General features: G+C 38.9%; 2 protein-coding genes across 2 annotated transcripts in view; one reads left to right on the top strand and one right to left on the bottom strand.

The window, feature by feature from the left end:
* The window catches only part of pns (DENN domain containing pinstripe), a 95,470-nt gene extending 74,085 nt beyond the window's left edge, over positions 1-21,385 (bottom strand). The window contains exons 1-7 of the mRNA XM_071591468.1: positions 21,061-21,385; positions 16,180-16,289; positions 12,412-12,582; positions 8,903-9,201; positions 6,579-6,964; positions 3,321-3,559; positions 870-1,012 (exon numbers count right to left, since the gene is read on the bottom strand). Coding sequence (XP_071447569.1) covers positions 870-1,012; positions 3,321-3,559; positions 6,579-6,964; positions 8,903-9,201; positions 12,412-12,582; positions 16,180-16,289; positions 21,061-21,160 — 1,448 coding nt within the window. The 5' untranslated portion in view covers positions 21,161-21,385. The remainder of the gene's footprint in view (positions 1-869; positions 1,013-3,320; positions 3,560-6,578; positions 6,965-8,902; positions 9,202-12,411; positions 12,583-16,179; positions 16,290-21,060) is intronic.
* Positions 21,386-22,197: 812 nt separating this feature from the next.
* The window catches only part of sip1 (septin interacting protein 1), a 40,431-nt gene continuing 39,518 nt past the window's right edge, over positions 22,198-23,110 (top strand). Inside the window, exons 1-2 of the mRNA XM_071591462.1 lie at positions 22,198-22,417; positions 22,496-22,627. Coding sequence (XP_071447563.1) covers positions 22,519-22,627 — 109 coding nt within the window. The 5' untranslated portion in view covers positions 22,198-22,417; positions 22,496-22,518. The remainder of the gene's footprint in view (positions 22,418-22,495; positions 22,628-23,110) is intronic.

Genomic DNA, 23,110 nt, shown 5'->3' on the forward strand with positions numbered 1-23,110 from the left:
GGACTCATCCATCCTACTATGCTAGCGCAACATTATCCACTGCAACATTATAACTGCCTGATTTTGGAAATTAAGGAGATTTTGGAGTTCTCTGCCCAAATTGCCATCCGTAAATCTTTTATGTGAATAAACTATTGGAAGGGACTGAGTGCCTTGATCGCAATTTTGCTTTGAATAGTTAGACCCCAATGTACATTACTCAATGACCTTAATCATCAATTTACATCCAAACTCCATTTTCCAGCTCTGGCTCCTGAAGCAGCTTAACTTTTTGGAGAAAAGAACAGTAAACCACGAGACTTTTCTGAACATATTTCCTAATGGTCATGACGAGCTACAAAATTTCCCATTTCTCATAACACTGCTTCATCAACTTGATACTCGGAAGAGAGCTTCCTTACTGCACAAACAAGCATTGTACTGTGACGCTCTACAAAAGATATTTTTAGTTTTACAGTTATTAAATAGGAAACACTTAGAATGTGCAAAAAACAAAGTTCATCAAGAATGCCAATCTTCTCTCCGACATAGCAGTCCATAAATGTCCTGCAGAGACTCTTTGTGCTTTTAGTTCATCATCAAAGAATCGGCATTAGAATAAGAATTCCCCCAGGGCCAGGGAGGCACACACAGAAAAATGTTCACTTTTGAGTCTCGACAAGGGAGGAGATGAAAAATGAATCATGATAACGCATTGCTATTGAAATTCATGCCGGCTCTCCATTTAATGTCAATCAATGAAACATGCTAACCAATGAATTTGCTCTTCCTTTGATGGGACACACTGACATTTGCAACAGAAGCACTAGAAGCATGCAGGCGCCACAACGGGGGGAGATGCAGAGGGGACGGGAGGGTGGATCACTCACCCGTGGACATCACCCGAGGGCACTCCATAGTGAGCCAGCAGATCGTATATCTCCGAGGCAAACTCCTGCTGCTGGGGGAACAGGGGCACATCTTCTGGGAGCTGGATTGCATGGTTGTCCAGATCCACAAAACACAGGTTGGCCTGGCAAAATAAACACAGTGCACATTAATATCTAGTGCTTCACTTGGAATTGACACTCTAAGACTGGCATTAGAAGAAAACGGTAACATTATCATGTGCTTCAATTTGAATTTGGTTGCATTTGTATTTTCAATACACTATTTGTTGATGTCTTGAGCTATGCCATGCATACCAAGGAACACCAATATCTTAACATCGGACAGAATATGCACGGATTGTGCTTTGCCAGTGACAACTCCCACTACTTGCAACAAGTACAATAACCCAGCACATTGGCCTGTCTCTGGACACCTGAGCCGCTTGTGGCAGTACTTTTGTAGAGCATGTTCTCATAAGCTTACTGTCCACCATAAAATCTCAACTATGTACGAATTTGTGTTAATTTTTCATTTGTTTCTTTGGCTATGAGCGAAATATCTTTGTCTACTGACTGTTGTTTTTGAAAATACATTTTGATAATCCGATGCTGATCTGAGAAGGGGACTGCTGGGCAGTGAAATGAAGAAAGTGGCAGACGGAGGATGGCAGGAAAGAAGGAAGTGGCAAATCATTTCTCAAGCTACATAAGAAGCAGATAACCCATGATGATAATGATGTTGTCGAGGCTTTCAATGACTTTGTAAGTTTAGGGACTTCAAGGAATTTCAGTCACTCTAAGGTCAATTTAGGGACCTACCTGGAAAGGGGGACAAGGGGTTCTTAGACAGGGACCCAGGTGGCAGCCTGGCCTTGCAGGTGAAATGGAAGCTTCCACACTTTGAGGCAATCTACTCAATGTGATCCAGTTAGCTATCAACCCTATCGATTATCAACTCCATGTTTTAAAAAAGATTACTGATTTTGTGAACAATATTGGTTAAATGTGATTACATTCAAACAATAGCAGCACATTATGTTATTCGATCAATGAATGTAACTGAGTTAGCCAGGATTCGAGTTTAAATGATTTTGTTCAAGGATTTCATTAGAATTTCAAATTATGGATCTATTAGGGTTTTTATGAATCCCCAAATCCTGCCTGCACCCTTGATATAAACACCAGCAGTTGGTTAACGTGGAAATCCCTTGCACCAGATTTGAACCAGAATCACTAGATTTTTGGTAGAGTGCCAGCACCAAATATCAGCGGAGGAGTCATTCAAAGTGAAGCTCTAAGTGGTTTTAAGGAACAAGATGTTCTGATGAACTACCATATACAAGGTTTGTATAAAAAGTATAAATAACAATTTTTTTTAACGTGTGTTTGAAGTGCAGAATTCAGACCATTGATTAAGTGTCCGCATGATCGCAGATTGCATTGGCATTGATGATGGAAGATGACAGTGCACACACCATTACCAATGGAAATTTGTTGATGCAAAAGATTTGTGCTAAACTCATCCCAAAGGCCTAGAGTGCTTGAGGCTCCAAGGTAACCAACTACCAGGTGAAAAACTGCATTGTGACCATTCCCAAAACCCCCTTACAGTGCCGACTTGGCACAAGCAGAGTATTTCCTATTCCCAAAAGTGAAATCCTCCATCACAGGACACCACTGCCATGCACCCCTAAGTTCCGTCAAAGAAGCTTGCAAGCATACCCTTAAGGAACATCTGGAATCTGCCTACCAGGGAGCCTTCGAGTTGTGGAAAAGCCATTGGCAAAAGGGTGTCAACACTCAAGGTATGTAGGTTGCTTTGAAGAAATTTGAGGTATTTCAGCAAAATCTGAAATAAATCTATTTTTTCCTAACGTTTTTCTGATACTGTTTATATAAACCATGAATATGTAAGACCACAAGTAACCATAAGGGCAAATGTTGTGCCAGGAATGCAGTACTTGGTACTTGTTATTTGAGAGCTGAATTGCAATGGTAAAAGCTGTGTAATCAGTACGATATATGGGGGGATATTGAGATTATATTGTTAACTTATAGTTTAAGTTGCTCCATTCCTGTGGAATTTTCTTGAATTTGAAAGTCATTCAAAATCGCTGTAAATTGTCACAAAATTTTAGAGCTGATGGGATGTTTCAATTTGGATACTGTACGCGAAGATCATAAGACCAATTAGGCAAAGTTCTCACTTATTTAATTTCTTTTGATATAGTGAAATAATTGGCGTAATGGAAAAAACTTAATCATACAAATCGTAGAAAAATTGCTTTAAGGATTGTTTTGAGTGAATGAAAAAGAAGAAATACTATCAGCATACTAGATATATTTCTGACATCAAAACATTGTATTTCTTCTTTTGAAATTGACCAATTAGGTACCTGACGACAGCGTCAACATGTAACAGAGATGGTGTGTGTATTTTGAGATGCTCACCTCGCTGGCCATTTTGGTACGGTGTGAGCGGCATCCAAGGCAGACAGTGGGCCCCATCCAGGGGCCGTTGGTGTGGCCCACAGAGTGCTCAGGCCCTGGGAGACCCATCACAAAGGGCACGGGGGCATCAAGGAAGTGCGTAAGTGAAGACGGCAAGATGGGCACATAGACATGCTGCCACGCGAACGGGAACAGCAAGCATGTTATGCTCTCAGCGACCAACATTAAGCGCTGGTAGTCTGCAAATCAACAAAACAGCACACACTGTGGAAACTGCCAGGTGTGATGATCCCTCCCTCTCTCATACCAATCACATCTACTGGTTAAGAGCCAACTCACCGATGTGGGCATTGTGAGCATAAGTGACTGCTGTCAGATCCAAAACAATAGAACAGTGGACATTGAAAGTGTCACTTTCATTACTTTGGAAGCAGAGCCTATGAGAGTATCATGTACGCACCAAATTAATTAGGTACATTTTACCCTTACCCGCTCATAGCATAGAAATGGGCTGAAAACCAGGTGAACATCTGGTCTCTTTTGGTGACAACAGATGACAAATTTGCATTCAAGATGAAAAAAGTCCATTGTTAACAAAGGAAACTATAAACCTTAACTATCACCTCAGTGCTTGGTTTCTGAATAAATATTGACTGAATGATATTGACATTATTAATTTTTCACACACTGGCTTTTACAAATTAAGGGAACAAAAACTGCAAACGTTTTGCAAAATAAACATAGAAAAGGTGTTCTTAGTACTTCATTTAATAGTTTTTTGAGCCTTAAAAAAAATGGTTTCATCAATGTTTACATGAGAAATATTCCTAGTTTTCAAAATGAATACATTCATATGCTACTGTCTTTTATGCTAGACCCCAGTTACATCTGAGCAAACAATATCAGGAGTGACAAAGATGTCAGTCATAGATGACTAGATCAGGTCATTAAAAAAGTCAGCCTTGATATTCAATGAGCTACTCATTCTTTCCCCGTACAATCAGAAATCATAATAGTAAGAAACCGATTTCACTTTAGAAATATTAAAAACATTGAATTTACAAGTTGGAGCAAAGTTAAACACTGCAAAGCCGTTAGGTATACTTCCAGGTGCATATGTATGTTAGTTGGTAATTTGGGTGTTTGCATGTGTGAGGGGTGTAAGTGTTCTTGCATGAATGTATGCCAAGTTTTTTTTGTGGATTTATGGATTTGTGGTTCTAGCATGCGGTTTTTTTTCTTTTCTAAATTACGGGTAGTGTCCTAACACCCCCCGCCACACGCCCTTGAGGCGGTTTGCGGGGTATTAAGTAGATGCAGATGAGCCATTCTTCGGCAATCTTCTCATTTGCTTCATTTCTAACTCTCCCATATTAATGATGTAACATAACTTTCACCAGAAATTTAATGTTAGCTACAAAAAAATTTAAACACATCCACTTATCTCCATTTAAGCTTTTGATTTCAGTCAATTTGCCAGCATACTATTGTTTCATATCTATTGCTATGCACAACAGTGGAAGGCATGTCTCGTCTCGTCTGCGTGCGTAACACAGACGAGATGCGTGGTCAGTTTGCTTCTCTCTAAAATATTGTTTGACTTGACATAAATTTACAAATTCGAAACTTGGGTCACCTTAATAAGTATTAGTAAATTGCGCAATAAGCAAGCAGACACTGTAATCCTCCTAATCCACTGAATATCTAGCACTGCAGATGCAAGTGATATTAATGGCACTGCTCTCGGGGACATCAAACTTGGCTTGACACTGTCAGGGGAGAGGTCATGCAGCAATCTGTACAACATCTATGATTTGCTGTGGACAAACCACTGGCTGCATCACACAATCAATCAGTACAGGGAATGTACTTTAAAATTAAAAAAAAAGGACTAATGTCACTACTCACCACTTAAATGGCATAAGCTAATTACAAATATCCACCAAACTCATGTAAAAACCAGGGTAATATATGTATACCTACATTTCTTACTACTTCCTTTGGTTGTCTTCAATTACTGATAGGCCTGAGCAAATTTGTAAAACATTTTATACACATAAATACTCAGCAGAGAACCTACAAACATTGAGATGCATCACTTAAAGGACACGAAACTGGTCCCATTCTTTTAAGGCATAAGATGTAAATAAAGGTTTCCATTGTTTTCACAATATTTTTAAATATTGCTTTGATGCTAGCTACTCCCTTAAACAGAGATAACGCAGCACCATTACAACTGCTCAATAGGGCTCAACTCAAACTCAACTTTCCTCAGCAATATCTCTTGAGTAGTAATAAGTGCTTATGCATTTTTATCAAAACGCTGCATTTTCTTCATTAAAGTTAGCTCTGTGGGAATTGTACGCGGGTGAATGTGACATACGAGTCCATACAATGTACGTATAGTGTGGAGTTCATTATTTCATCACCTGCAGTGAAAAAATACAGCATACAGAACAATACATATTGTATACAGCATAAAATTGAGAAAAATAATAATCGGAGAACAATAGATCACATTAGATAATAAATTTAAGAGGCAGTAAGATCTGGTACCCTCCTGGTATATTATACGCACAAAGTCTTCTTGTAAGGTCTCCTGACCAGAATGCAACTCCTGACCCACAAGGAAGACTCGAGAAGCCATGTTCAAATTTAAAAGAACGCATGCGATTGTAATGTACATTGCACATCATAAAATGAACCACAAGCTACATAAAAAATTGGAGTAAAGAAATAGTTAACCCAATGTAAAATGAAGACCCACTGACATGATATGGCATGCTGTGTGTCATACTGTATCATTGCTATGTTTTATGTCATCCTATCATGATATTCTAAATGCGATAATAACAAAGTATTTTCTGTTAATTAAGAAAGACTATATTGACCATTAAGATACTTTGTTTCATTCAAACAATAATATGCGTACTGCTACCTGTAATTACAAAAGCGAAAGACCCAGGTAGCTGCTGTTTTCATCAACAAATCAAGGATAAGCATAGTTGATACCTGATCTGAATTAAATTTTTTCCAGTCTCCCTCTCATCTCATTGGACTGGAGTAAATTCAAACTGACGAAGTGGGTTAGGAACACAATGATTACATAAATTGGGAATCACATTACTGCATCTAGTTTTCATTGCCAATGGGATAAGAAATCCATGTGGCCATTTTAAGCACAATCATGAAGATGACGATGATGAGAGACAAGAAGCGTGTCGCTCGGGGGTGTGTGCCCGTGGCAAGTGGTCTCACCGGAGGAGTAGAGGAGCACCTGGTTCTCAAGGAGGAGGCAGGTGAACAGCTCCAGGAGACGCTTGGGCCCACCCACCAGCGGGAACACGAGCCTCAGGGGGAAGTCAAAGAGGGGAGGCTCCTCGATGGAGCTAGGCCTCTGGAGCACCAGCGGCTCCTCAAAGCACCAGAAGCGCACGCTGCGCCCCGGCTGTGGAATGCAAACGTCGTAGAGGAGGTTGTGGACGTAGCTCTCGAGCGGGAGAGGAACATCCAAGTGGAGGCACTCGAATACACCAAGATCACAGTTGAAAGACACGGTGGTGCTGCTGCTGCGGCCACCCTCCCCCTCCCCTCCCCCCTCACCCTCGCTTCCCTGCTCTCCTGCCGCCAATTCCATGGCATGCCTGCAACAACAACCCCAGCAATGTGCTTTGTTATTCAAAGGATCAGACCACCACAGGTTAGTTGCGGTCTTCACGCAAGTATATTGTGGTGTCTTTTATGTATGTTAGTCAGAGGTATTTATACAAGGGCATCAGAACATGCACCACATGTGGGGTCGGGTTTATATATGTACATTCATAAATGTAAGCGGACAGAATTTGAAATACATCATATGCTGACGAACATGGGGGCTATTCGAATTTGATTAAAGGAATTTTTCAACTGGAATTGAATCATTAAACAAATCAACTCTTATAGCTTTGAAGGCCCCTGTAAAACAAGTTCCCTTATCACATCAAAGCAATAACTTCTACACGTATACAGTGGAGCCTCGCTTAGCAAGCACCTTACATAGCAAATAATTTACATAATGAGCAAAAATATTGTGCCCAGAAATGACTCACTTAACAAGCAACCTGAAGTCACAGGACAAATCATGAGAATCCCTGGAATGATTGTGCATACGCTGCTTCAGTTTGTATTTAACACTCGTTCCGCTAGCATCTTACGGACACTGGTGATCACATATTTTTCCAAACTTGTTCATTTGTGATTATTTGTGCAGTTTAATTATATTTAGTACATTGTTTTAAAAAAGACAGCCATAAGAGAATAAACATATCACTAGAAAGGATAAGTAAAATCATTGAAAAGAGAGAACAAGGCATGAGTATGCAGGCACAACTGGTCTACATCGGTGATTTGCACTATCCTGAAGTAAGCGGACAAATTTAACGAGGTAGATTTTTCAAATTGAACAACAAGATATATCTACACAACAGAAATGTAATTTCAATGATGTTTAAGGATTGCTTCTAACATGGCTAAACGAAAAGTAATTGCTATTGATGAGAATATAATTTGTGGGAAGGGGAAAGTGATTTTCTTCTCAGGCCTTGCTAACAAGATGCCAGGATCAACAATGGCAGAAGTATTTACGGGAAGCCATATATGATTTGAGAAGTTTACAAGAAAAACCATCATCTACGGCGTGTTGACATCAAGAAGCTCATCGTAGACTCATGAGGGTTACCTGCCTCAACAGGTTTTTAATTGTGTCGAGAGGGGTCACTTCTAGAAGATGATGCTGAAGCAGACCTATATGTGTCTGTACCCATAACAACAGAGTAGAATACATTGCCTGGCCATAACCCAATGAAAGGCCTCTCACACAGCTATTTTGTGTCAATGCAAGCGGAAATTTGAAAATTAAACCCCTGTTTGCCTACCATTCAGAAACTCCACTAGCCTTCAGGAAGTGTTCAAGTTCAAAATGGCAGATCAAAAATGTGATGTGGAGGCCACAGGAAACTGCTGCAATGTGCCATGCATACGAGACACATCTCCCTAATAAGGAAAGGTGACATGCACTGGAAATTTATTTAATGATAATTCTGAATCACATTTTTACAAAATTCAAAGCATCGGCAAAAACTAATGTCTGTTGTCAGCTTTCTAGTAAAATGGAATTAGGTACATATCATAAATAATAAAATATTTATTACGACTTTTTCTTTCTTTAACAAATCAAATTCACAGCCCCAGTTGCTTCATTCCATGACAGAAGAAAAGGTGAACATGATCCACAATCCTAAACAATGTATTAATAATTTTCCTTGAATAAACCTTGTACATAATTTATATTTTTGTCATGGAATGCATTTTCGTACTTCACATTAATTTATGCGGGAAATTTCATTTCTCTAAATAAGTGTTTTGCTTTACAAGACAGATCATAGAATGAATTATGCTCATTGTGTGAGGTTCCACTGTATTTTTGTTGTTCATCCCTCCACCATCACTTGCAAGACTACCCAAGCAAAGAACATTCAACATGAACCTCAAGAATAAGCATTTTCAATCTTTGGTTTGAATGGATGAGACAATTATCTCCTTACTTGTAGAGGCCGTTGAGGAACTTCTTCGCCGCCCGCACAAAGGGCAGCTGACAGACTAGAGCAATCGCCTTGGAGGCATATAGGGAGTCCTGAGAGGCATCATATTCCATCTGCGAAGAGGTCCCAGGGGATCCTTCACCACCTGCATCCACTGACCTCTGTGTCACCGACAGTTTGAAGTGCCGAGGTAAGGAGCGGGTTGAGTGAGACGACCCACTCCCCCCACCCCTCCGACCCTTTCGCCCCTCTTGAACGACAGGTGTGGTCCTCTTGCTCGCCACCTCCGTGGCATGCATTGCCTGGGAACAATTTGAGCAGAATAATGACAACACACTCACTCAGTGCTTATCGTTAAGTTACTCAAAAGCAGAAGTTAGAAGGGCGACGAACATGAAAATGATTGAAAAATGATGGAAATACAACTTAGGAAAAGTGGCATATATTATTGAGATTACGAGGGATGAAAGTTGCCCCGGTGAACGAAAATCCTAGTCCCTAAATAAGATAACAGAGTATCTTACATTTAAATACACCCAAAAGATGTGAGGAGTGCCAAGGCCTGGAGATTCAGAGGCCAGGCTTGTCTTGCTTTGCATGAGCTGTGCTCGGGGTCTCATGGGAGAATTATTTGCTCTCCCACTCCACATTGCAAAACAATAATGATCACACAGGTGCCTTGGGGCCCGTTTTAGCCCCATTTTTCCAATACAAAGTTGGCGAGAGAGAATATTTGAGTGGAGATGTCAATGATAGAATGGTAATGATATTCTGAGAGGGGCAGTAATGGAGCTCTCTCTCCCTTAGAAGACCCTTTAAGTGATTTGACGTCTACCCACACCCACTGGGACATCTTATTGGACTCAACAATGCTCAAAACTACTTGGATTTTTGGATTGGATTGGATTTCTTGTGATATACGTAGAACATTGTCAGTGGGTTAGTGTATATGATATTTGAAATATTGTAACTTTACTGAGTGCCATTGAGTACTACAAGTGTGCGTAAGACATTTCACGTCAATTTTATCCTGTCCACTCATAAGACCAAAAAGAAGAGAAGATAATTTCCACAAATAGGATACTTTCACTGATTAGTAATAATGGAAAACATTTAAGTGACCAAGAAAATTTCACATCAGGGAATGAAATATTTTAGTGGCTGTATTCACACATCTTATTATTGCAGAAAATGGGTCTCCATAATACACGAGGGTAAGTCCATAAATAAGTCACAAACAAACAAGCAAGACAAACGCAGGGGCTGCCCTGAACATTTCATAGGGGATGCTAGGAACATCCACCGTCTACAGTGCCGACATAGCTCCCTTAGAGTGATTACCATCTGCTCAGGCCCCGAAAAAATCATTTGGGTGGCCGTAAGGGTTACTCTGGGTGGGCTGCGACAGCAAACAAAGGACTTCTCTGCCACCGACTCTTATTACAGACTTTTAAAGAGATGGGATAAGTGTCTGAATGTATAGGGTGAACATTTGCAAGAAAAGTTAAATAAATTTCAGCAAGTTATTTTGATTATTATTGCCTTTGCCTCTGTCAGTTTTTGCGAGTTATTTGTTGACTGTCCCTTGTAGTTACATATAAAGCAGACCTAAGAAGAATGCACAAATGCTGAACTCAGGTAAATGCATCTGCATTTACCTGAGTAGAGCATTTATCAATTTCCTCCACAAAAAGTTTTAAACTTTCAATTCACAATGCACTGAAAGGTAATTTTTTCCAGCTGATCAGAATATTTCTGGACACAGGCAACTAAAAAATTAGACCTTGGATTAGCACCTCTTTAATGCTTCAAACACGATGATTTTAGATTTGAGAGTTTAATGCAAGTTTATTTCCATGGCATATTGTATCTAGAAATTATTTTCAATCATTGTTAGAAGAGAAAATGTGGATAGTTATACCATTTAACTTTGAGATGAGGTACAGATTCAGGTGTGATACGGCAGAACTGTCACATAATAACAGAGACAAAGACTATTACATGTTTACAATTAATTAAGATTTATTCCAGATCATTTAATGAAGGATACAATGTATTTTTCCATTGTTCTTTATTTTGGTACAACTAGTTTCAATGCTTTGGAGTCATCATCAAGTATCCAACCCAACTGACCGGACCATGGACATGAACTTCCAGGCGTCGAATATTTTACAGTGGTATCTCGATCCCTACTTGAGGTGTGTTGTGGAGGGCACTTTGAGTGACTACGCCGTCCGTCGGATGGGACGTTAAACTGCGGACCCCTTTGCACCTTTCGTAAAGAGTAGGCTAATGCCAAAGCCAGGTTTCTCTCCACCCTTCATCCTTTCCTGTCCATCCCCCTACGGCGCAAATGACCTCAGCTGTCGGTCGCCTCCTTCCCCTAAATACTGCTAATACTAGTTTCGATACACAACATCATTTTCAAATGAAGCTCTCACAGTACTAGACTCTCGGCGCCCAGATGAACCCCAATGATAGACAGATCAGCAAAGGGACCCGAGCTGTCACCACAGGACCATCCTCCTCCCAGAGACCATGGGGTGACGCGACGATGGACGCCATTAGGAATTCAGATAAGAGGAAAAGACCACCTCATCAAAACCAACTGGACTCTTCACATTCCTCTTTGTCTTTCCCTGTTCCTCTACAAACCCTCAACCTCCACCACCACCCTCTTCTACCTGTTTTTTCTCCTATTCTGACAGCTTCAGTTTTTCCGACTCACCGAACATCTCCCAGCACATAGGGACACCCAGGTAGGCCACCTTCTATATTTAATATATATATATATATATATATATATATGTATGTATATATATATATATATGTATATATATATATGTATATATATATATATATATATATATATATATATATATATATATATATATATGTATATATATATGTATATATATATGTATATATATATATATATATATATATATATATATATATATATATATATATATATATGTATGTATATATATATTGGATTCTGTACAGTGACAACTTCACTTGAAAATGATGAAGCGCATTGAAACTAGTCCGGAATAAATCTTTGTTACGTGGAAAATTGCAATAGTCTTTGTCTCTGTTATTGCAATGAAGAGTTTCACACTTACCAGCATTGAGTCTAATTTTTACTATTATATTAATAACTCCTTCCATTCATATATGCTGAACTACTTTCTTAATTTCTGTTGACTACTAAGTGATCAGAAGTATGCATGCTAAACCTATGGCTGTCATACACCGAACCATGAAAATCATTTCCCATATTTTGAATTTTGAAAACAGGGATGCCTAACATTACACTCACTCCTGGAATAAACATTATGATCAAATGATTTTTCTTCTTCTTCTTTCTTAATTTTGTGGTTATCATCACGAAGCGGACTAATACAAATGGGGAGTGGATAAAACCCTTGTTGGGGAGAGGACTGGGCTCTTTCCCCCAAAAGAGGGACAGAGAGGGGGACAAGGGGAGAGAGAACAGGGGGCAGCATCACCTGAAGTGTTTGCATTGCACTGCATATCCTCCGATCGGTGACCTCCTCAAAGAAGACCAGACTGAAGCCATACGTCCGGCTCCCATCCTCCCTCGTTGTGATGAAACTGTGGAAGCGTGGCTCCAGTGAGTGCTTCTGGGTTCGAAACTGCAGTCCATGGGGGAGGCACAGCTGGAACAACAAACATGGCCATAGTCATCAGGTGAGACAAGCAGCAGCTGAGGCAATTTGCACCAATGCGGAGAGATTAGCGGTTTAGGGGGAGAAGATATCAATAAAGACAATGCTGAGAGCTGTATCTATAAAGTCAACTTTGCCTTCCCTTGCCATTAATCATATAGAAATCTTTCACTGCACTATTCCTTGGGCGTGAACTGCAGGTGGCATGGAGAAAGGAAATAAACCTCCCCCTCCAACAAATGTCACACCCTAGCAGGGCTAGATTCAAGGTGAACTCCACTCTCTATGAAACGCACCCTCGTGTCGATACTTGAGGTTAAGAGGTGATGGTACCCGGGAAGCAAGGAAGTGGAGAATAATACTATATATTTAACGTTCAAGAGGTCAAAATGCATAAATTAAAAAATTACCGAGAGAAATATGGCACTGGAATCATTCTACTCTTCACCAAAAGATGGCTCTCAAACAGGTTGATGTTCCTAAGTGTAGTAGTTTAAGGGGAGGTGACCCACTCGACATTGTAGTGGGGACACCTCAGATACTGTATTTGATGAGGGGGAACATTAAGAGGATCGAGATGGTGCGGTGGCTAACATACTGGCTTCCCACGTAGAGGGCCCGGGTTTGAATCCAGGAGACGACATATATTTTTCAGTGGTATCCCAATTCCTCCTCGAGGTGCTTGGTGGAGAGCACTTAGAGCGAGTATGCCATCTGTTGGACGTCCCGTCCAACAGATGGCATACTCACTCTAAGTGCTAAACTGCAGACCCCTTGGTGTCTTTCATTATGAGCAGGCTAATGCCGATGCCATCCACCCTTCCTCCTTTCCCATTTATCCCTTACGACCTCAGCTGTCAGTCACCTCCCCTGAAAACTACAGCTAGCATTGTTTCCTGGATCTCTTCTGGCTCTACTCATAACTTCCATGCCTTATGTACTGATAAATATTCCTGCACATCCCCAAATTGATCTTTCCATCACATTTCCTCGGCTCTATTAGTTTCTTGCCTAAATTTATTAGAGACCTATGTACTCTAAGTAAACCAATTATTTACACACTTCTTAATTACCTACTATGTACTTTAAAGTATAGCATTATTAACTTATTAGTGAAGTTCAAAGTTATGATAAAAAGAAATTTTGAAAAGATATACTTTGTGGCATTTGGTAAACTTATGAATACCAAGTGGAAGACTTCAGATGTTATTCTATGAAAGAAAACAAAATGGTAAGTTCTAGAGGTCAAGAGAGAAGAGTTCACTCTACCGTGTGCCCTAAAATGGCCTTGCATCAATATTCCAAAGTCCACCCTCAGGACTGTTGCATTATAACATGCACCTTCCAAGATCCATCAGCACCGCTTTGGTCAAATCGTAACTATTTTTATTCAATTTGATTTATTTAAATCTCCTCAAAGTAATAGCATATAAACTTTTAATCGGCTACTTAAACAAAACTCTAAACATTGCATTAATTTGATTATGTTGTTTTTTTTAAATGCCCAAATCTCCAGGCTTTTCTCCACCAGTAATAAATATAGTGAAGTTTCCGACTATGATCCGAGCAACAAATGAGTCCCTTGACCTTTGATCATCAGTTCAGCCATCCTCGACCCCTAATTATGATCTCAAGGCAAACCACGTCTGTTCTGAGAGATCAGACTTGAGATTTATCTCACGATTTAGAAGCATAAAGAAGTTTTACTCCTATCTGCATTCATTAAATTAATCTTCTGCTTCCGCCATTCTCATATCATCTTTTCAGTTGGAGGTGGACCACAGGGCTTATGTAGCCACCCTGTTTCAGCGTTCTTAAGCATATAGTAATTCACAACTTTCATGGAGTTCAAATACAATACTCCAAGACAATTCTCTCTCTTTAGATCCTTTGAGGTTATTCTAATTTTAACTTTATATTCAACCATTAGTTTCTGAGTGTAAAGGCAGATATACAGACTAAATAGAAAGGAATGAATTATGCATTGAACAACAATATCATGCTATTTATGGTTGACTGCCTGTTGACTCCGAGTTTGCTGTGAGAGATGCAATGTTTGAGCTGAGGGGTGACATCCCCATTAGCCCAATGTGTACAAGTTTCACGGAAGCACCATATTCTGGGTGAAACTAAATGTGCTACATTGTATACATTTATGATTTACAATTAATTTGAGATTTTTCAATAAGTACTGTCAAGAAAATATTAAAGCTTTACTGCTTAATACGAGCTAAAAACAGAATTATTATTGAAATTTGTAATAAAGACAACCATTTTTTATGCCCAATAAGGGAGAAAATAGTCATTAGTACTTTTCCAAGTAAATCAGCTTGTGGCTAATAGGATGCAGTCATACCCATATACCCTCAGTCAGGCTTAGAGCACATTTTCAAATAAAAAAATGTCGTCTTATGGGCTGGGAAATATGGTAATTTATACTCTGATAGGTATCTAGTCACAAAACGCAATGTCAGTTGCTGCTAAGTTTAGAAGGTCCCACGTGCAACATTTTGTAACAGCCATAACTGTGTGCGTATGTAACAACTGCTTGGAGTAAAACGAAGCGAAGAAGTCTGTACAGGGAATTCACATCTTTATGTTCTGGCGAGTCTTTCTGACTGGCAGTCATGATAATGCAAAAAGTCAAAATAAAATCTTGAATGTACACATCGAACACACTAATTTTTATATTACTGCCCAACCTGCAAAGTTTATCACAGTTTCCCAGTGTCCAGGGTTCACATTCCGGAGTTGGCTGAAATTGTGTGGTGCTTAGCACTCTTTCACAGCAATGCTTCACAAACCGGATTGCCCTTTTCTGTATATCTTGCTATATTCAGAAACTGATGTTTTGTGACATGGTCCTCCAATGCCTGTGAGGTTTCTAAGTGTGATGTCTAGCAAAAGAGAAGGGATATGTGTCCTGTACATTTTCTACATGTAGCACTCACAAATGCTAACTCCCAAAAGGGGGCACCACATATGATAATGTGTGCTGCTTCTATGGCAAGACTGATGTAATGGCAATAACTAGATATTTTATTTGGTCTGCAAGCCTCATTTGATCATCTCTTCATAAACATAAGCCTGCTCATTTTCTAAGAAAGATATCTTGATAAAAAATCATTTTTCTCTCCAGCGTGACTAGTGAGCATAGCTTAAAAGACAAATATCGAATTTTAAGGTTAAATGGTGACAGAAATTATTGCTGTTTCTAATGTTGTTGAATTGGGAACGTGTGCACAAATAAAGTGGCTTCCACAAACTGGCAACACAGCATACCAATGCTAAGGGCCATTTGTTTATAGCCTTGTTACTTGGCCTTTCTGAAGAAACAGTCATTTTGCCTGTACTCTAGCCAATTATAAAGCATGAAAACATGGTAGATTGCATTGGCAACTTGAATGAAGGTGTTATATTCGAACTTCAGCACTTTTTCATTTGGAAACTAGGTAGAACTAAACATGCAATGATACTTCCAAAACAGTGAGATGCTAACCGGAAATTCAACCTCTCAATTGATCAGTATCATTTATTAATATCCTTTAGCTTTCATATCTAAAAATATTACAAAAATAAATGCAATACCATTGATACAGCTTCATGGTCAAACACATTCCAAGGGACATTGTCAGGATAGTGGGCCAGCACTTTGGATTTGTATGGTCTGTCCAACGGAGAGCAATGTAAAGTATCACCTGAAATATCATAGAGAAATGGTATTACACCTTGCTTTGTAGCAATTTTATATGCATATAACTATTACGAGCAAACAATGAATAGTAGATATTTCTAATGATCTCGATTAGGGAACAGGATAAAGATTAATCTAATTGAGGATCTTAAGCCAAACTTTGATCAAGTGAAGTTGCCATTCTATCAAAAAAGGCACAGTTTACACATCAGTTTGAACTTACTGGTTGTGCAAATTTCAGACGGCCATTTTCATCCCACCATAAATAAATGTTAAAATGAAATAAAAGATGAATTTATGGGTTTCTTGCCTTCTTTTTTAAATGGCTCTCAATAGTTAAAGTAAGTTATAGCAATGCACAAAATATAATAGTCTTTTTAAAAGTGTCCTGCTGGAATATCCAACCTGTATCCTCACCACCCTGTGGATTACATAGTGTTTAGAATCAAAAGAACAACAGGTTATGAGCCAAATCCACAGCTTCAGATGATAATGAAATATATCAGAATAAATCGGAACTCACATTCATGGATGCCAGAATGGCAGAGAAGGATAAATAAAAGGTTCCCTTATTTGATGAAATTAATTAGGATAATTGGCAATTAAGAATAGAATCACCTTTATATGAAAAAGATTTATTGGAATTCACTCAGAAAATTCTAGATGCTATCATAAAAGTAACCTCAAGCAGAGAAAAAGAAAATGCAAAATAGGAAGCAGGGAAAAACGGACATCTAAAGCTAGACAATGGGGTCAAAATTGTAAATCTGCTATAATTTAGCATATTGTTGACAATGAAATACAAGGCCACCATAAAAGTAATGCACATTCTCTGGGAAACACAAGATTTGTTGATTGCACTGTACAAATGCTTAAAATTCTTCAAAATGCTCTTCCCCATGCAGTTGCGAAGATGTGTCTGCCACACTTGTAGGGCACCCTGGAACTTCTCGATGGGAATGCCTCTCTCACGAACATTGCCACATACTTCTGGATGTTTGTTTTCCATGGTCTCCCAATGCTTTCTTTTCTCTCAGCTCTCCTTTCAGTCGCGGAAATGAAAAAAGTCGGGAACGTATGGGGGGGTGGTTCTCCGGGTTGCCAGGAAGTTGGTAACGATGAAGGACATGTGGCTGGGTGCTCCATCGCGCCATGTTACAAAGTCAAAAAACTCACTTCACCCAGAGGCACATCTTTCTGCTCATACTATTCGGAGCAAACTGGCAACCAGCTGTATTGGAAGGGCAGACCCCCCCCCCCAACACATTTACAGACCGGTTTTACCCTGCTGCCATGGATAGTCGCATCACAATTAATCCACGTGCATCACTTTTATAATGGACCATGGATTCAAAAGGAAACAACTCATGATGTGTGGAAAGGATTGTGATTAAACGTTAACAAGTCAGCTTCAAATTGAAAATAAGTTTTCAACCTTTCAACGCAAGCCACATTCAGAAACAATGGAATATTTCCTCGTGTTTGACAAACTGGTCAAGAAATTGAAGGGAGCAGATGCAAATGAGGAAGGAAACAACACCAATTGTCATGCTCCTTAATCGTTACCAGATGAATACAAGATGATCATCATGGCATTGGAAACAATGTCAGCAGATGTTGACTTTGCTTTTTGTTAAAGGCAGACTTCTCGGAGGGGAGATGAGGAGGTTTGAGCAAAGGAAGACAAATTGAGAGATGACTGCAGTCATCCACTGCATTTGTCTTGCATGCATGCGGGAGAGGCAGTGTGCAGCTGAAGGTACTTAGGAGAAACAGCACAAATTCAGGCACTAAAATCTCAAATACAAATAAACCCTCATTTTATCATCGATGGAATCATTGTGGAATGACAGGGCATAGAAGGAGTGAATGTGGGAGGGCACCACAGATTCGATGCAAAGTAACCATCCAAGGACCACAGGCTAATTCAGCAGAAGCAAGATCTTGAAAAAGTACAGGAGAAATTGAAGAATTACCCCCACTGTTTTATGATATCAGCAGCAACAAATGGAAGGCTATTCATTCACCTACCAATATGAATGTTAATACAGCTGGTAACTGTGGATTTTTAAGATAATTTGATGTTGGTAAGGAAGCTGGAAATCAAAGGATATAAAAATCATATTGTAAATTGTAAACGGATCAACTTATGATGGTGATACACGTACAGTTTTGAGTCATTAAAAGGAAAGATGGTATGAATTAGATTTTTTAGGAAATCCATACTGTGCAGTGAATGTTGATGATACCAACTTATGACATAGACGGTTGGCATCAGTTACAGCAATGGGAAAAACTGTTGACATTAGTGGAGGGAATGAAAATAGAGAAATAGGGAAGGCCTGGAATTTTTCAACCATGGGTTGTAGATGAGCAAACAAAGCATTACCCAAGGATGGGGAAGAGAGACCGCAACTTATTCACAGTGACTTGCTCCATCAAGTCATTCCCGAGTCTCAAGATGGGGAGATGTATGCCCTTACATAATGGATGAATGCATACCCACATAACTGTTGAATACTACTCAAATCAAAGGGAGAAGTCACAAAATGTTATTAATTGTATGAGGCAATGGCCCACTTCAGTTTGAAGAGCAGTTATTTCTGACGTGGCATTGGGAGAAAGTAGTTGTCTGCGGAGCTGAAGGGAGTATCTGGAGAAAAAGTAAAACTCACAATTTCATATTCTTGTGGAAAAATATGGGAGTCACAGAATGTATGAATATACATACAATACAGAGAAAGCTATGTGGATGATTCGAGTTCAGCACTAGAGAAATAATTCTGGACAGAAGCAGTAATAGCAGAGGTTTATTTGATAACTCATAGCACAACAAATGCACCAGTTGAGACAGTTCCTACAGAACTGTGGCATAGTCAGATACAATATGCCATTAAAGATTTTGAATCCATAGCACACTTGCACAGAACACCAGAAATATTACAAAAGTCATATCTGATACAAGCACAAAAAATTCAACCACTGGATGTCTATTTGAGGTTCATGGTGCTACTGTGTTTTGTATCCCAAAGAAACAAAACTAGAGGCTGCATCAGAATAACAGTATGCAGCCTTGGCTATTGCTAAAATAGAACTGTGAATATTGAAATATCTACTTATTGACTTAAGAGTACATTTTCATATAACAACTACCATCAAAGATGGCAATTAATTGTGTATTCATACAATTTCGTGCAGGGACAATACAATTTTTGCTGTATACGTACTAACTGGGTGCAGAAGGCTGATATACTCACTAAAGGTTTTTAGTACATAACCATTTGTAAGGGTTGGTGCAGCATTGTGTCCCCTTTAACTTCAGGACTTGTCAAATGCACTCGTGTACGATATTTGAAATTAACATTGAATACTTTACATATCATTAAGCTGTTGTGCAAGTTTAATTTACCATCCACATTTGTACAAAGGAGAATATTGCGGATTCATCATATTCTCTACTTCTGATAAACAGACCGGGGTGACGGAATACAGCAAAATCCCATTTGCATCAACTGAAAGATGAAGTTTCGCAATTGTTATGTTAGTGATTGAAGATATTGTTATCGAAATGAACAAAATGGAATGTATTTAAAAGGTCGTGTGGGTCTTTCGTCTCGAGACTTTCGTTATTTCATTGCGGCAGGAATTAAGTCCCGAGTCTATAACTCGGTAGAGGGTATTTATCTTCTATCTTTTGAGACTGAAGACGAGCTCTGTTTAAGCCAATTAGTGCCAACCAACTGCCGTTTTCAGGATTTACAACATTGCAGTACAAGACTTAAGACCTATTTTAGAACGTACTTTGAAGGAGTACCTTGTTGGAATATTTAACTAATACCCTGTACACCACTGCTCATAAAAGCGGTAGGAATTGAAATAGCAAATTTACAAATTAGAATGAAAGAATGGGCCAACAAATTTCAACGCAACGTTATCTCCGTCTTAGGAGTACGTCAAGATTGTTTATGAACCCGCGGAAACGAATAAAGACAACTGTGAAATTTTGATGCAAAGCAACAATTATCTAATCGGTATTCATCACAAATGAAAATAGACTTTCATTCAAAGAAATTTCAGAAAAATATCTACTAGAGATAACATTTAAAGGCGATATTGCACAATAAGGGCATAGATTGGAACAGTGCCAGAGGTCATGGGCAAACTCGATGAGGCTCGTAAAAACTCCGCAAGTAATCACTGATGTTAATTCATGTGAGTGGCACAGGAAAGGATGGATCCATAAAGAATAATAACATCACATATGAACTCTAAAGTATTTAAAATAATTGAGGAGGTTTTAAGCCATCCAAGTGTTTATGAAAAGCCGTAACCTACGCATGTTGACGGGAGTTGTCCCAATTTCCCAAGAGCATACTTCGACAGGTTCAACGGATCAATAACAACGAGAAGTCATCACAGTAATATCCTCGATGGCAGAAAGAAAACGGTAGCAATCAGAGCACGAAGATTAAAGATACCGCTGCAGAGCGCACGTAGCAAAAGGAAAGCATTTACTTCAGCTATGAAGATTGCAGTTAGGCCCATTTATTTACATCGGCGGTCTACTAATTTCAACGGGGAAATAAAAAGAAATGTCCTCTGGTTTAATATACCACAAGTACCCACATATTTGCACCGTGGTTCCAAAAGTTGCTTTACACTCCTATTGCTGCGAAGTTCATATCAAACCATATTTTATAGGAAGGGAATTATTTTTAACCCGGCGATTATGAGAAGCAAATCGGAGAGTGGCTAAATAAAAAGAGTGCACTCACCAGAAAATCTATCCAACTCGAGTCCCGAACATATGTCAAGACCGCAAATGACAAAATAATCAGCAAACCTATTAATCGCAGGATTTTGAAACAGATTCATCTTCGACCGCTGAGAACAATAAAGTCAGAACTGAATTCTACAAAAACACACTGGTAAGCCATTCTGACCCTACTCCATAGCTATTTCCCAAAAAGCAGATTCCACATCACCTCCGGACAGTACCATCAACTGCAATTACGAGCAAGCACTGCAGCAAAAACAAAACGGGGAAAAATCGTCCAGCTGTACCAACCAATTGTAATGATCATGTTAATGTCATGGAAGAAAAGCTCATAAAGAGCTGTGAGCATCTTGAGTGTTTTCGCAGCGATACTATCGCCCTCGATCTCCCGACGGGACTTTTTAGAACTCATTTGTTCATTTAACGAACGATTTAAACATTTATTATTAATTCAATATTTTAGCCATGAGAATGTAGAAATATAAGTATACGTTGGTAGTTTGCACTTTCATTTATCATAATTTGAATTGAATACCCCTTGGTATTATTTTTACAACTAATATTTTCCGCAAAAATATTTGCATTTCTTAAACATGACATGAAAATTTTTACCAGAATTGCCTCACCGACAGAATTACTATGAATTGTGGTATTCCGCTCGAATAATTACACGTTCTGTGGAATGGCCATCCGACTGAACAAAGGGAAAGGGCACTTATGTTCACCGCTAACTCAAGTTGAGGTACATGCATACATACATAGTGAATTAAGTCAATTGTTTCAGACTTACCTTTGTGAGAATTCATCAGGTAACCTGACGATATTTCCTGTGCTTCGAAACAGGTGGTACCTTAATAAATTTATTGCGAATATGTACAAATTTTTGTACATTTTTAAAATATCACATGGTAATCGTAACCAGAAAAGCTGATATGGAAGCAATTTTTGATCCGCTGTAGGGTAAAAACATTAATAGGAACTTGGACTTTTGTAAATTAGATTTATTCGATTGTAGAGATGTTGTTGTAACGTAATTGAACATTGAATTAGCAGAAACTGGATTCTCAGGAAAATCAAACTGAGTAGTGGCCAATGAAGGCATCTCAAATTCCCTCTCTTTCTGGTTCACCGGATATCCGCGACTTTGTATCATGTTTACGATTCTCTTGTGATGAATGTGTCAAGAATAGAGAAATTCTGATGACTTAACGTGCCTTTTCGCCCGGACGGAAGCTTCTTCTTTCTTAGTGATAATAATATGACTTAAGAGATAATTCGTTGTGTATCATAAGGTCCTCTCGTGTCCCTAGGTTAACTGCTTCAGCAGTAGAAAGATCTTCATTCTCTTTCAGATGGTAAGGCTCTGAAAATTTGTGAGCACAAGTTATTACCTTTACGGAAATACTCTTGATAAGATCGGTTTTACATTTCAGAAACGATAAACCTAACCCTCGCTATGTCTGATGAAGAATTGGAGGCGTTTGAGGTAACAGACTACGACCTCGAAAATGAATTCAACATTAACAGACCAACTCGTAAGATCACAAAAAATCAACATATATACGGTGAGCTATGATTTAAATTTATTGCTCTAATATATATATCAGTAGTATTTTTCATTTCCCATTGTAGCCGTTCGTTTAAAATTAGGATATTGAACAGTTGTCTTTGTCAACATTCGCCTGTATGTTTTACTGTTCTTGGATAATGTTTTGGCTGCGCCTGATAAGAGGAAGATGTATTGCTGGCGGAATACCAACATCTATCCGTTATAATAGACTGAAAATCTAAACTCTCGTGTCACTAATTTCCCCAAATTTAAAATTCTCTCTGACGAGGGTTTTATCCGCATCACTCACATTTTAGCATGGGTCCTTTGTTTTATTTATCTAAAAAATATCCCAATAGCGTAAGCTTTTTAAAAGAACAGCAAAATTTATGACGAAGGTAACATTGGTTGATGATTTCAACTGTCGAATGAAAATGCTCGCTGAAACCTCATATCTATAAAAGTAAGTAAGTCAACATTGTCAAGAAGTTGGAAATCA

This window comes from Hetaerina americana, unplaced genomic scaffold (genome assembly GCF_022747635.1).
Source record: "Hetaerina americana unplaced genomic scaffold, ioHetAmer1.1.p SCAF_47, whole genome shotgun sequence".
Classification (NCBI taxonomy): domain Eukaryota; kingdom Metazoa; phylum Arthropoda; class Insecta; order Odonata; family Calopterygidae; genus Hetaerina; species Hetaerina americana.